We start from the raw sequence: 15,678 nt of genomic DNA, 5'->3' as shown, positions 1-15,678 counted from the left end.
AGACTGGATATGCCCCAGGGTCACTCTGCAAATCAGAGCCCCTGGCGGAAATTGAATCCAGGAATTTACTAAAAATCCTTGAAAGTTCTTCCTTAAAGACACATGATATCTTAATATTTTACAGCAGTCAATATCAAGACGGCTGTTTTCTGGGAAGCATCGCCGTGTAGTCTGGTAAATGGCTCCTTAATGACTAACAGCACATAGTCTGACATTGGCGGGGACACGCGGTAGCGTAGTTGGTTGAGGCACTATGCTACAAGCCGGAATGTCGCGGGTTCGATTCCCGATGAGGTTATTGGGGTTTTAATTGACCTAATCTTTCACAGCCGCAATATGGCCTTAAGGTCGACTCAGCCTCTAACAGAAACGAGTACCAGGAATCTTCTTGGGGTAAAGGGCGGCCTGCGCGTAAGGCTGACAACCTCACCGCCATCTGTAAGCCGATTGTTTAGAAAATGTGGAAGCCTCGACGTCTCATAGCCCTACAGGCCTCCACTGCCTGTTACAGGGATAGCTTTACATTTTTACCTTTTTTCTTTTTTATTGCTAGTGGGGTGGGACTAAGTCCCTTGTACTGCGGCCACTTCTGGCCTATTGTACCAGCCCCAGATGATTAGGTGAGGGTGATTGTGGAGCAATTGGTGGAATGAAGATTGGCAGGGGAAACCGAAGTACTCGGAGAAAACCTGCCCCAGCGCCACTTTGTCCACCACAAATCCCACTTGACCAGGCCCCGGAATCGAACCCGGGCCCCCGCGATGGGAAGCCAGCGACTAACCGCTTGAACTATGATGCGGCCCACCTTTTTACCTTACTCTGACCTCGGTAGATATCATGCCTTTCCTTATCCAAGAATATGAAAAAGAATCAGGACTGTGTAAGACTCATCCGTTGGTCCGTTTATGCACGTAAAGCGCTTAAATAATAATAATAATAATAATAATAATAATAATAATACTTATCTTAAGTCTATAATATCGTATCTTGGACGTGCAATACGGTGTTTATGTGGACATTTCTGGATTGTGACAGGGCCAACAAGTCTGCAGCTCGTGTACAGAAACCCAGACGAGCCTACGTGAGTCAGTGGAAAAGCCAGATGAACAACTCGTTACATTTTCCTGCGAAATTGGAATTGCGCAAACGCCATTAAGACGTAGTTGCCTTGTTCAGACTTCCCAATGAGAAATAGAATGACATGCATCAATCCGGGCCGGGGGGAACTCGAATTTTGAAATCCGGACCTGCGCATGTGCAAGCCATCTCCGCTCTTCTTACTCTTTCTCCATATGCTGAAGTGTACGGCGTGATCCGTGATTCTAATAAGAAATTGTAATTAAATGTATTTCCTTCGTTCATTTGTCAGTGGCTCTACACCCCTTTGTTGGGCCCTGGCCTCTTCTTCAGTTTCGTACTCATTTTTATACAGACGGTAGGACTCCTTGGACGGGGGATCAGCCCGACGCAAGACCGCTACCTACACACACAGCAACACAGACACAGAATAAATACAGACATCCACGCCTCGCTTGGGATTCGAACACACGATCCTAACTTTCGAATGAGCGAAGATGGTTCATGCCTTAGACGCGCCGTCACTGTGATCAGCTAAATAAGCATTTATGTACAATAAATTAAAGAGTGTAATTTGCAGAACAATACAAATATGAGTGAATTAACATCAAGGTCAATCAACTTCTTGTTTATTATTCTGATAACTGACCCAGCTAGTTTCCCTAACTACATGCTCATCCTTGTAAGGAAAAGTTGCAGTAGCCCCCATCCTAATTATACACAAAAAACAAACTCCATGGTTTTAGTCAGCAAGCGAACTATACCGAACGAGCGACCGCCGCTTGTCGGCGAAGTTAGCGCCAACTTTAGCGGATATAGAGTGTCGCGTGGTCTGCGCAACATTTCCGGAGTCGCTACTTCCTTGAAATAGCTCCTCAATTATCATCACGAGGCTAAGTGGACCCCGCTCCAGACCCACTACTTCTCAGAAAAAATCTGGTAGCGCCGGGAATTGAACCCGGACCTCTGGATCTGTAGCCATGAACTCATCAATATACCAAACCATCCGAAGGTAGAAACAGACGTAGCAGGGATAGAACCATTCCCACTAAGCCGATACTACGAAGGCCGGTTGGAAGAGATCAGAGGCAGAGTTACTTTATGACTGGGGCGCTTTACCGCCAATAAGTTCGTCTTGGTGCCATGCCCCTTGAGACTCACGACAAATAATTTTATTTTCCCGCTGAACACTTGCTATCATAGTCCTTATGTCCTGTCGTTCAGATTTGGTGCTGGTCCTCGCCAGCGCAGTCACTCTCAGGTCCGAGTCCCGCAGGACTCATGACCACAATTTACTGTCTCAGATTCGAGACTCTCCAAACCCGGAGAGCCAGATCCCCGTATTTATATCCCTCAGGAACAAGGTGGCACAGTTATACCCCTAGGCATTGGGCTCCCTTTTCGTCGCCTCCTACGGCTCGCAGGGCTGCGGTGGAGGTATTCGACCTCGACTCCACGCAGGAGTCGAACTACAGCCATATAGACCCTGACATCAGGATTTGTCAACGGAAGACAACAGGAAAATATACAGTAAAAAAAATTGATAATGTATGTACAGACCTAAACCCCTCTAACAGAAATGAGTACCAGGAATATTCCCGGGGTAAAGGGCGGCCGGCGCGAAAGGCTGACAACCTTACCGCCATCTATGAGCCGAATGTCTAGAAAATGTGGGAACCTCAATATCTCACAACCCTATGGGCCTCCACGGCCTGTTACAGGCATACCTTTACTTACTTACTTTACAGACCTAAACCTAAGACAGAAAATTAAATGTGTCCTCTACTAGCTTGTACGTAAGTTTACAAGGAAATTCTCCTACTTCTCCAGCTAGAAAAAGGTCTACTCCTCCTTGGGAAAAGAATCCTGACGGCTTCCATGATCACATTCTCGGTCTGTAGCTTTAGGGCTTCGTCTCTGACTCAGCACTTGACTGGCCGCAGAGTGAGGAAGCATCTTTACGAGAGAGTGTGTCTGCTCCATTTCAGAGCTGGTCGCCCAGCAGAACTCGTAAGGGCGACACAATGGATGTCGAGTTCAAGGACCTGTGCTACACCGTCAGCCCTCGGCGATGGAGTCGAAACGGTACGTACGTCACGTGACACAGACCGAGCAAGCTGGCTCAACCGGCAACGCTCTAAATATCTGTCAGAGAGGTGCTTGGTACATATCTCGGCCTACACACCAAATTTCCTCATATAATTCAGAAACGTGACGGCTACACCAATAACATTCATCGGTGTACAAGCCGTGATAAGAACGCACTAAAAACATGAAGTTCTGGGAAGAAGTAATTTGACTGCTAAATTGCTGATGGTCCTCGCCAGCACTGTGATTCTTGGATCCAAATCCCACGGGACTCACGACAATATTTTACTGTCTGACAGCTCTGGGAGTCTACTATCAGAGAAAGAGTCGCTTTACGACTGGCGGCTTGCCACCAATCACTTAGTCTTGGCTTCAAGCCCCTTGAGAGCCACGACCAGAGATTTTTTAATTGAACTCTTGCGGTAATAGTCCTTATCCTTATGTAACATTTGGTACGACACGAACCGCAAAGGAAACACCGCGTCCAACAATTCTATTGCCGCGGAAATGTGTTTACCGAACAGTTGCCTAACACCTATAGATAGGATGGGATACACACAGATAGCAAAGCGATCTCATAAGTCTTATTTTTCAAAATAATGAATTTATGGTAAAGAAGGGAAAATGTGGGTAGTTGGCGAGCAGGTATCCGTGTGTCGGAGGCACCTCCTGCCTGCAAAAATGGAAGGACGCTTCCCCGAAGCTGTGGTAACTATTTACAGAATACACGGCGTCATATGCCAGAAAACTGAATTATTTACACCGCCATGGTGCGCCATAAGAACCTCAAATTTTCCGAACCCATTCGCATAACTTAAGTCTATTAGTGTCCACTGCGCAAGACAGCGTGATCACTTTCTGAACACTTCACAGTGGGACGCACTTGCTGAAGTGTGTGGCAACCTTAATCACAGGATGACAAATAAGAAACACTCTGCAGACCGCATGACTCTTTAAGCCACAAACATCTGACGTCATGACAACGAACAATAGCTTATGAATGCCAGTCACATGAGTAGGATAATTCATCGGCTTTGTTAATTTTTTAGAATCTGTTTTCTTCCATTAACAAATTTAATGAGTGACAGAGGTTAAAAGATTTTTGTATAAAATTCTTAATAATATTCGAAGGTTTTGTTTTAACTGTCACATAAACATATATTTCTATTTTTCTTAATCATATATTACATGTTTCGACTGGAAAACGGTCATCATCGCGTGGAATATACCAAAATAATAAAAATGTTCACATTGTAAGGTAAAAGATTATAAAAATATATAGAACGTATAAAAATTCAAAAAGGAATCATTTATCTCAGGTTCGACTTCTTTTCGCGAGTCTCTATAGTTCGCTTGCGGACTAAAACCACGGAGTTTGTTTTGAGTATATAGCGCCTGTCACACTACACAAAGTCGCTTAAGTTTCCTAATTCACTGGACAAAGTATCTATTTCAGGTCTTGTGATATGATTTTGGGTCCTTTTGAGCCTTTTCCCCTTATTTTCAAAGAAATAAAAGTAGGCTTATGATATCACAATGCTGTTTGTGTGTGTGTGAGCCCCCCCATTGTAATTATGCAACGCCTAGGTAAATACTTTCCAGCGGCAACTAAGAATTGTTTGAGGCGTCGTTTTCTATGTGGTCCGTGTCGTATCAAAGGAAAGAAGGAGATTAGTTCTTCCCAGAACTTTTTATTATTCTTAAAATAAAATATTCCCTGTGCCTAACTAATTAATCACTACGCCATAAAGACGTATGGATTACTGGAGGCATAGATCTATGTATTCTTGACATCCGCACTAGTTGGAAGTGATTGGTCAGATTCACGGCCCGGCCGCTTTACCACTGGGGAAAGGACCCCCGGTACCTATTGGACAGGAGGCTGTGTGGGCCCCAGAACCACTTTGCTTTCTTATTTTTTTCCTTGGCACTACAGCCCCAGTGGGCCTAGGCCTACCTCCATGAACTTCTCCGTTCACTTCGGTTTACTAGATCTTACACATTCGGTAGGACTCCTTGGGCGGGTGATCGGCTCGTCACAAGGCCTCTGCCTGTACACAAACACAGAAAAACGCGCACACACAAACTAGACATCCATGCCCTGAGTGGGATTCGAACCCACGATCCGGTTTCCAAGCGAACGAAGACATTACCGCTCGGCTACCGTGACCGGCTTGTTATTCTTATGTGTTACCTTTTTCTATTCTATGTACTCTCGCCCAGTTAAGCCAAAACAATTATAGTGTATCAAAACAAACTCCGTGGTTTTAGTCCGCAAGCGAACTATACCGACTGAGCGACCGCCGCTTGTCGGCGAAGTTAGTGCCAACTATAGCGGATAGAGGGTGTCGCGTGGTCAGCGCAACGAATCCCCATGGCCTTTAATTTCGGTTTTCTAGACCGGAGCCGCTATTTCCTTGAAGTAGCTCCTCAATTATCCTCACGAGGCTGAGTGGACCCCGTTCCAGACCCACTACTTCTCAGAAAATCTGGTAGCGCCGGGAATTGAACCCGGACCTATGCATCTGTAGCCAGGAACTCTGACCACTAGACCGCAGAGGCAGTCAATTATGTCGTATCAGTGGAAATACAAAACAAGAACGTTTTATATAAGATTTACGTGATGAGTAATCTCAGAACCTTGAAGCATGGACACAAACACCAATCAAGCATGGACACAAACACCAATCAATCATATAAAGTCGCAATGACGTCCTGAGGCTGGTTCAATTCAACACACGCGTCACACTCACTTTCCTGTGCCGCCAACATAGCAATGGAGCATTTCTCCTAGTTCCTGCGGCTTTCCCCTCCCGGTCGTCATTCCACCATTACTGCATATCCACCTACCACCGCCCACTGAACTATATGATAGCCCTGACCACGCAGCACAGTATCACATCCTCGGGCTTTAAGTTGGGTGCTTCGTCTCAATCCCGGAACTTGGTTGATTACGAAACAAGGAAGTTATTTTATTATTTCAGGTCTCCAAAAACGGGTTCTCAAGTCTGTTAGCGGAGTGTTCAAGTCTGGAGAGCTTTCCGCCATTATGGGGCCCTCCGGAGCTGGGAAAAGCAGCCTCCTGAACGCGGTTTCCGGTTACAGGTAAAGACAGACGGGTTTTATAACTGTAGGCTAGAATTCGCCTGGGACTGCGACACAATGAGGGACTAAGAAACGTATTGTATGAAAGATAATGAAAAAGGAAGGTAAAGTTGTCCCTGTGCTTAACTGGTTAAGCACTGCGCCATTAAGTCTTATGGGTAAGTGGATCTATATATCCACATTTTCTTGACCTCGGCGTTAGTTGCAAGTGGGTGATCAGCTTCAAGCCCCGGCCTCTTTATTCCTGGGGAAAGCTCCCCTTGTACCCATTGGATAGGAGGTTGGGTGGACCACAGAGCTGGTCTAGACGACTTAGAGATGAAAAAATTCTTGACCCTACCGGGACTCGAACTCCGACACCTAGGTCATCTATCCCTCAGCCAGTCGCTATACAGACTACGCCTTCCCGGCCCCCCGAAGAAATAGGAAACTGAGGAAATTTTTCTAATACAGTGTTCCCCAATTTCGTCACTGAACCCCTTGGCACTCGAAAAAAATGTACGGAACACATAATAAAAATCTTACATATGAAACTTAAAAACTAGACCACGAATAGGTAAGGATAACAATAAGTAATTGTTAAAATTTTTGGTGAGTGTTATTCGTGGGAGATAACCTTAAAAGTCGGTGTCGATATATCGTTCGATAACATGAAGTGCAGAGAAGTATGGAGGAAAGCAGACGGTACTGGCAGTGCTGAAGTTTATACAACAAGCGGTCAGGCTCCCCACTGAATTCCCGACGGATGTTACATTAGTTTTTCATTCGAAATCGAAACGAAACTTCTGAGGCTTATAGAATGATTTGACAACACCGTGCACTGTGACTCAGATGTATATTCATATGAATGCCTTCGCACGTTTCGGTCAGTTATGGCCATCTTCGGAAGGCATAACAACTCGCTGAGGAAACTACTATTACAGTGATCAAACAAACAAAAAACAAACTCCTTGACTTTAGTCCGCAAGCGACTGAGCGACCGCCGCTTGTCGGCGAAGTTACTGCCAACTTTAGCGGATAGAGGGTGTCACATGGTCAGCGCAACGAATCCCCACGGCCATTAATTTCGCTTTTCTAGACCGGAATCGCTACTTTTCCATTCAAGTAGCTCCTCAATTATCCCCATGAGGCTGAATGGACCCCGTTCCAGATCAACTATTTCTCAGAAAATCTGGTAGCGCCGAGAATCGAACCCGGACATCTGGATCTGTAGCCAGGAATTCTGACCACTAGACCACAGAGGCGGTCATTGATCATAGTACATAAAGTTGAATCAAAGTTTTATAAAAAGATTTTTTCTTTTTTCTTTCCTTTGGCGCTACAACCCAAATTTAGCCCTTGGCCTACCTCCATGAAACTCTCCGTTTCACTTCGGTTTACTAGATCTTAGACATTCGGTAGGACTCCTTGGGCGGGTGATCAGCTCGTCGCAAGGCCTCTACCTGTACATGAACACTAAACATCCATGCCCTGAATGGGATTCGAGTCCACGATCCCGGCTTCCGAGCGAGCCTTAGACCGTTAGGCTACCGTGACTGACTATACAGATTTTAATTAAGATAAAATGTGTTTGAGTTAAAAATAATTAAAATTCTTAATATTTAAAATCTTAAACCGCTAAGGTTCGTGTGGAGTGTGTGTGTGCCGAACGAGAATGAATAAAGTTAAAACTTCTGAGGCTTAATAAATTTGTCTGTGTTGGTTACTTGTAATTAATTTGCCTGTTTATGCCTCCAGAACCCTGGGAGTGACGGGTACGCTTTGTACAAATGGAAAGCCACGAGACAACCACATCTTCCACAAACTCTCCTGCTACATTACCCAAGAAGATTTACTCCAGCCTCTCTTAACTGCTCACGAAATCATGATGGTCGCAGCCCAACTGAAGCTGCCCAGTCAGATCTCAGACGCCCGCAGGCTGAGCACGGTAATATCACGGCTACATAATATACATAATATACTGCACAACATATCCAGTGGCATCATTCAAAACGAAACACTACCTGCTTTAACATTAAAGTATTCTGCATTCTGCCCCCAGAGTGTATTTATGTGTAAATGGATATGTATTGTGACATGAGGCCCGAAAGCCGAAATACTGAAGTTAGAGTAAATATTCATTCCTGCTTCTTTATTAAAACTGCGTACTGACCTTGATGAGTTGTGGCGGTTTTAATAAAGAAGTTGTATATTACAACACAACAGGATGCATGAAATAAAAATTATTCATTCCTGGGTAACGGTTACAGAGACAAAACAACGTGACAACACCGTTGATATGGCAGCAGATACTTGGTAAATAACTCGTTCCTGTGACGAACGGTGTTTTTTGTATGTCCACCACGAGGTTATCGTATAACGACAAGAATGAGGGAGCCTCTAGAAACCTGTGTGGAAGAGGGGTCGAATACCTCCACCGTGACCCTGCGAGTTGCAGGAGGCGGACGAAAAGGGAAATCTCAAATCTGAAACAGTAAAATATGGACGTGAGTCCAATGACAGACCCGTCATCTTGTCAGAGAAGGCGCCCCACAATAACAAGACCGTAACTGTGAAACAATAATAATTATCTGGTCATGAGCCCCAGATGGGGCTCGACACCAAGACTTACTGACTGACTGACCGTCAGTCGTAATGTGACTCTGACTTTGACTTGAGCCTCTACAGTCGACCGTTCAAGTGACTAGACCGCCGTTAGAGCAGAAGCTACTAATGATAGGGCATGATCTGCTGTGCTGAGCCTGGACAGAGGCAGACATACTGGCAACAGACTTATTACTGCTGTGAATCAGGAAAATTACAGACCTGCCATCTCGTCAGAGACAGAGCCCCACATCAAGAAACCTGCAACTGTCAGGCAGGAATAAAAGTCTGGTCTTAAGCCCAAGATGGGTGCTTTATTTCGAGACAGACTTGTCGACTGACCGTCAGTCGTAACATACTTTGACTTTGACTTTGACTTTGAGTCTCCAGTGAGAGGGAGAGAGACAGCAGTCGAAGATAATGAAGAAGAGATGGCAAGAAATGGATTAGGCTGTGGAAAGAAGACTTCGTGAGCGCTGCAGTTACAGTGAGACTGTTATAAATCCGTTGCCAGGATACGACTAGTGAAGATGGAGAAGACTTAGAGAGTCCTAGTGATCTGTAAAGTTCGAAAATTAGTGATAGCGCTGTATGACTTGTAGTTACAAGCTGAATGCAATAAATCCAACCATCCAATCCAAAACACGTCAACAGTCAAAACAGCCCTTACACATAACAGTATTTTGCATCCTTTGATGCAGAAACTAATTTTAATCAATAATTAACGGCTCTCAAGGAGGATGAGGTGAGCAGGGCATGTAGCACGAAAGGGGAGAAGAGGAATGCATATAGGATATTGGTGGGAAAGCCAGAAGTAATGAGACCACTGGGAAGACCAAGGCGTAGGTGGGTGGACAATATTAAAATGGATCTGAGAGAGATAGGATGGGATGGTATGGATTGGATTGATGTGGGTCAGAATAGGGACCAGTAGAGGACTCTTGTGAGCACGGTAGTGAACCTTCGGGTTCCATAAAATGCTGGGAAATTCTTGAGTAGCTGCACAGTTGGCAGCTCCTCAAGAAGGGCTCAGCTCCATAAAGAAGTAAGTAAGTAATGACTGTCATACTTCGAAGTGCAGAGATCTCTAATACGGCTATAGACATAATGTAATATAGATTATGTTATCGGTATATAGAGAAGAATCGAAATGGCGGACTGGCTTTGTACAAAGTTCTATCATACCACATTTGTATAACGGTTTATGATATACATAAAAACATCCATTAGGATTTTAAGAAAAATGTTTTTTTTTGTTGGTCAGTATTAATAAAAACTGTAATTTCCAGACAACTTTGAATGAAAATCTTCCAAAACGTCAAAATAAAAATAAGACCTCCCACGTCTTTTGGCTTGATACCGGCTCACGGACACACGAACGCACATGACCTCGACATAACACGCTTTTTTGTTTTTGTAAATAATGCCTAATGCTGATAACAGGGGCCGCGCGAGCGGTCTGAGGCATAAACTGTCCTTGCCCGCTGAACACGGGGGTCGTGGGTACTGCCACTCAAGGCATGGATGTCTCTGTGTGTTTATTCTGTTTGTCCTCACCTGTGTGCAGGTAGCAGCCTTGCGACGGGCAAAAAAAGCGACCAAGGCCCAACAAAAGGCTCTAGAGTCATACTAGAATAGAAATAACGCCTAATAACCAGGACCCGGATTTTGATGACATGTCATCTTTTTTCCCTTGTATCCTATGCGATGCCCTTACATATATAAATCTCGGATATGAGCTGCTGGTTATAGAAATGTAAATTTTATAGGTACTTTTTTTGTCATTTTTTGACATTTTTAGGTTTAAGGCCATTTTTTCATTTTGGGGGTAATATTTTGGTAAATTTTTGGACTTTTAAGGGTATTTTTTGTCATTTTTGGCCATTGTAGGGAATTTTTCTTCATATGTTTTCTGAAATGTGAGTAACATGAAAGCGAAGTGTTTTTTTTTCTCCTTTAGGTCATTCTTTCTGGATTTTTTTCGGTCGTTTTTTAAATATTTTCAGATCATAAAAATCCGGGCCCTGCTAATAACAGATAAGGCCAAGCAAGAAACCAGTAGAAGCAGGCATATCTGCTGGTTTCCTGCTTGGCTTACTGCTCTGTCCTGGAAATGGAGACGATATTTTCCTCTGAAATACACTTCCTCAGAACCGAAGCGACTGTTCTCTTCATAGTCACCTCCGTAGGTGCCTCGAATCTAACATCACTGTAAATGTCCAGGCTGCGCAATTGTCAGGCGCGTTTTGCAGAGGCAGTTTTAAAGGAAAGAATTTAACTTAACGATGAAGAATCCTTTCTCTTATAATAACATACATTAAATTCCTAGTCACTGTTAGCAGATAATGAAATGTATAAGAAGTTGAAACTGCATACTGAATGAATGGCCAGTAGTCTACCTGTCCATCCACCTGTACTTCTGTCTAACTATCCATTTATCTACCTATATATCTATCTTTCTATCTATCCATCCATCCAGCTATCTATCTATCTATCTATCTATCCATCCATCTATCTGTCTATCTATCTATCTATGGCTCTACAACCCTTTTGTTGAACCTTGCCCGCTTTTCAGTTTCTTGATCCATTTACACAGTAGGTAGGACTCCTTGCATGGGGAATCAGCCCGCCACAAGGCCGCTACCTGCACACACAGAACAGTACAAACACAGAATAAACGCACACAGACAACATCCACGCCTCAAGTGGGATTCGTACCCACGATCCCAGTGTTTGAGCGGGAGAGGACAGTTCATGACTTAGACTGCGCGCGCAGCCACTGTGGTCAATATTACGTCTCAGTATTTATTCTTATGGAATCCAAACGAAAGTTAGGTACATATAAACCTCTCAGTATGCCTGTAAGTCAACCGACGTTTCGAAGGAACATATCGCCTTCGTCTTCAGGGTCCAATAAGTCGAGCTAAATACCAGCGTGAAACCAGGTGCCAAGCAGAGCTTTTAGATGCTGAAGATCGAGACGATACGTTCCTCCGAAACATCGGTTGACTTTCAACGGACTACACGGTGTTATATCCCAGAAGCTAATATTTTTCGAAAGCAACGCTGCTAGAACACCATTCCTACACTGGCCTATGCATGCAAGACTATAGTAACAGAACGGAAGTCTTAACGCAATAAAGGCCTTCTTTCTTCTTCTTATTCTTCTTCTTAACTGCGATTGTGTTCACGAGCCATGGTTTACTGTTGAATATGCAAGCCAAAAACATACTTAATGACGTCTATTTATTTAAATTTCTCAAAAAACTGTAAAATTTACTGAGAACTTCTTGTGCATATAAAACGAGTGTTTCAATTAATATTTATCGAAACATTTGTTTCGCCCCATAAAGTACGAGTATTAAGGACGTCACGTTTCACTTTTGATCGCACAAGTTCAGGAATGTGTCTATGGCATACATTCATTTAATTTCCTCGAAAACTTAAAAAAAAAAATAAAGGGGAAGTGTAAAAGGTAAAATTATCCATGTTCTTAATTAATTAAGCAGCACGCCATTAACAAGTATGGAGGAGTGGAGGTGTAGCTCCAATATTCTTGACCTCGGCATTAGATGAAGGTGAATGGTCAGTTTCATGCCACTGCCTCTTCAGCCCCNCCCCCCCCCCCGGACGGAGAACCCCTCTGTACCCACTGAATAGTTGGCTGGGTTGGCCCCAGCTGTGGCGAAGAGAAAATTTTGCACTGTCGGGAATTGAAATTTTGTCGTCCAGGAAGTAGCCAGTCTCTGTACTGACTCAGCTATCCCGGCTCCACGTACTGACTTAGCTATCCCGGCTCCACGGATAAATTGTGCCGGATAGAAAATGGGAGTTGCAATTCTTTTTTCACAAATATCTATCGAAATGTTTTCTTTAACCGACAAAAATTTAGCGAGGTATGCGCACAAAAACTCGTAAGATTGTCTTACAAGGCTCGACATTTTCTCGTAAAATTGTCTAATATCAAATTTGGCGAATATCGTTCCAGCGGTTCTGGAACTGTTTCATGCGATTGCTACGAACAGTCGGACAGATTGGAGAAAACTTAATGGGCGCCTCTCAAGCTTCAGAAATCACCTCTAAGCCCAAGAACATTTTTGTTTTAATCACGATGTAGGTCTATGGACAACAGCCAATGATTCATCTTGAAGTCGGAATAGGCTGACGGCTAGGTAACATGGCGATCATGTGTAGAAGCCACTGCCTGCGGTTGCATGCCTGGACACAGCAGGCTGCAGCTGATACTGGCAAGGCTTGAAGTCTGACGTTCACCTACTGAGAACCGGAAGCAGAAGCCATATTATTATGTTTCCCGCAGGAAATATGTAGTTTGAATTGGATACACAAAGAACCAGTCTGTCTTTCCTCGTGTTTATGATACTTCATTATGTTTATTTTATGTATTTAGTGCCCCCGTGACGGTCACAGTGGCCTCTCTGTATAAGGCATGAACTGTCTTCGTTCGCTCGGAAGCCGGGATCGTGGGTTCGAATCCCACTCAGGGCATGGATGTTTGGTTGTGTGTGTGCCCGTGCATTTTTCTATGTTTGTGTTGTCCTGTGTTTAGGTAGAGGCCTTGCGACGGGCTGATCACCCATCCAAGGAATCCTACCGTCTGCGAAATGATTACAAGAATAAGAGAAAACAACCTCGACACCCGTATAAGGGTATAAGAGGAACGGATTAAAAAAACGTTCTACTGAAATTTCTGAAGTTCAAAGGTATTAATAACCAGCAAGAAACAAAATTACGTTGTACTGTTAAAAGTAACGACTCCTTTCCCTTTCTGACGCTACTTTGATTCCCTAGACTTGAGTGGACAGGGTAAACGCTGCGGCAAATAAGAAGCCTAGTTCACAATGAGTCGACGATTATCACAAAATACCTGCGACATTCTAAATGTCATTTATCATATATGAGCAGAGGAATATCCTACACGAAATAAGAAAACGCAAGGCTAATTGGATTGGTCATGTTTTATGCAGAAACTGCTTTCTAAAAGAAATTATCGAAGGAAAGATAGAGGGGCGGATAGAAGTGACAAGAAGACGAGGAAGAAGACGTAAGAAGATGCTGGATGACCTTGGGGACAGAAGAGGATACTGTCATTTGAAGGAGAAAGCTCTAGATCGCATTAAGTGGAGGAATTGTTTTGGAAGAGATTGTGGACCTGTCGTCTGACAGATTACTGATGATGATGATGATGATGATGATGATGAAGTACTTAATTTTGACCAAAAGACACTAAAGTATCTGTGTCGCTATCCGCACACTCATATCGTGACTAATAAGTTTTCCACTTGTCAGAACTGGAGATATTGCTTATGATGTAAGGTGCTGATCTCGGACACGCTCAGCATCATCATTGCTGTGCTGGGACGTCCGGAAGTCTTCTTACTGAGGACACTTCCTGTTTCTAAAAATTTCTTTTTCTAGTCTGTGATACTGTTTCTAGAAGGAGGATCTTTCTGGTAATGTATTCTGAAGTTCCTCTGCGTTTGTGTCACCGATTTCGTTTCACAAAACGGCACCACTGTTTACGCTCTCTCTAGCGGAGTCGCCATCTTCTCAACAGTGAACACTGCACCGACAGCTATGAACACGTTCGTGACATGTAAAGAGGAGACTAAACTTTTTGAGTTGATCTTTCCGTCATTGCTAAAGGTTTGTTTCTGTCTTCGTTATTTCCCGAATTATTAAACATCAAAATATGTCAGACCTTTTGTAGACACTCCGTATTTATGATAAATCCCCCTGATGGTTGTGAGTCAGAATTGCTCGAATATATAGGTCAAGCAAACTCCGTGGCTTTAGTCCGCAAGCGAACTATACCGACCGAGCGACCGCCGTTTGTCGGCGAAGTTAGTGCCAACTTTAACGGATAGAGGGTGTCGCGTGGTCAGCGCAACGGATTCCCACGGCCGTTAATCTCGGTTTTCATGTGTAGTTCTACTTTACTTTATAAATACCGTTAACAAAGTAATAGTGAAATAAATATTTTCAAACCCTGTTCTGAAAAGTGAAAATACTAAGACACGAATTCGGAATAACACTACGAAATTACTATAAGATGGGATGTGACACCGTGTAGTCTGGTGGTAAAATAGAGTGTACTTGCTGCTTGCTTATTCGGCTTACTTATACCACATTACACGGTGTCACAAACCAGACGACAATACTCTTCGTGTTTATACGTATTTTATATGCTTCTTCAGGTTGAAGAAATCCTAAAAAATCTGGGTCTCTTCGAATGCAAAAACACAAGAACAGAAATGCTATCAGGAGGCCAGAAGAAACGATTATCGATAGCGCTCGAGCTGATCAACAACCCGCCAGTCTTCTTTTTGGACGAACCCACAAGGTAATACAATAATGCTAGTCAAATTAAAATATATATATATCGGTATAAATATTGCTTTCCCCTGCGGTGTAACGCTGCACAGTGTAGCAGCCTACCTCTATCCTTAAGGTAAATTTTGTAGCCTGAAGATGGAAGCAAAATGTTTCTCCGAAACATCGGTTGCTGTCTATGATACTAAACGGTGTCACATTCAAAAACAAAGAAGCCGTAAGAACATCGAATCTCGCGATATATATATATATATATATGAATTTTTAGTATCCACACTCGCAACCACAGACTTATCACTCCACAATATTAAGAATGATATGGGTGGATTATGTAGAATGCATGGGAAGGATCGGAAATGTATACAGTATTTTTGCCTGCAAACCTCAAGGGAAGACACCCCTTAAAAAAACTGAGGACGATATTAAAATGCATCTTTAAGAAACATGGTAGTTAAGTGTGAATTTGCTCAAGGC

The 15,678-nt window shown here is 43.5% G+C and overlaps 1 protein-coding gene across 4 annotated transcripts in view; it reads left to right on the top strand.

The window, feature by feature from the left end:
* Nucleotides 1–15,678, top strand: part of LOC111862463 (ATP-binding cassette sub-family G member 4) — a 46,117-nt gene that overhangs the window by 17,506 nt on the left and 12,933 nt on the right. For all 4 annotated transcript variants that reach the window (XM_023847923.2, XM_023847922.2, XM_023847921.2 and 1 more), the window contains 4 exons: nucleotides 3,066–3,162; nucleotides 6,150–6,270; nucleotides 8,008–8,197; nucleotides 15,069–15,214. In XM_023847923.2, coding sequence (XP_023703691.1) covers nucleotides 3,102–3,162; nucleotides 6,150–6,270; nucleotides 8,008–8,197; nucleotides 15,069–15,214 — 518 coding nt within the window. In that variant the 5' untranslated portion in view covers nucleotides 3,066–3,101. The remainder of the gene's footprint in view (nucleotides 1–3,065; nucleotides 3,163–6,149; nucleotides 6,271–8,007; nucleotides 8,198–15,068; nucleotides 15,215–15,678) is intronic.

This window comes from Cryptotermes secundus, unplaced genomic scaffold (assembly GCF_002891405.2).
Source record: "Cryptotermes secundus unplaced genomic scaffold, Csec_1.0 scaffold816, whole genome shotgun sequence".
NCBI lineage: Eukaryota > Metazoa > Arthropoda > Insecta > Blattodea > Kalotermitidae > Cryptotermes > Cryptotermes secundus.
This window is presented reverse-complemented; position numbering and strand designations above follow the sequence as displayed.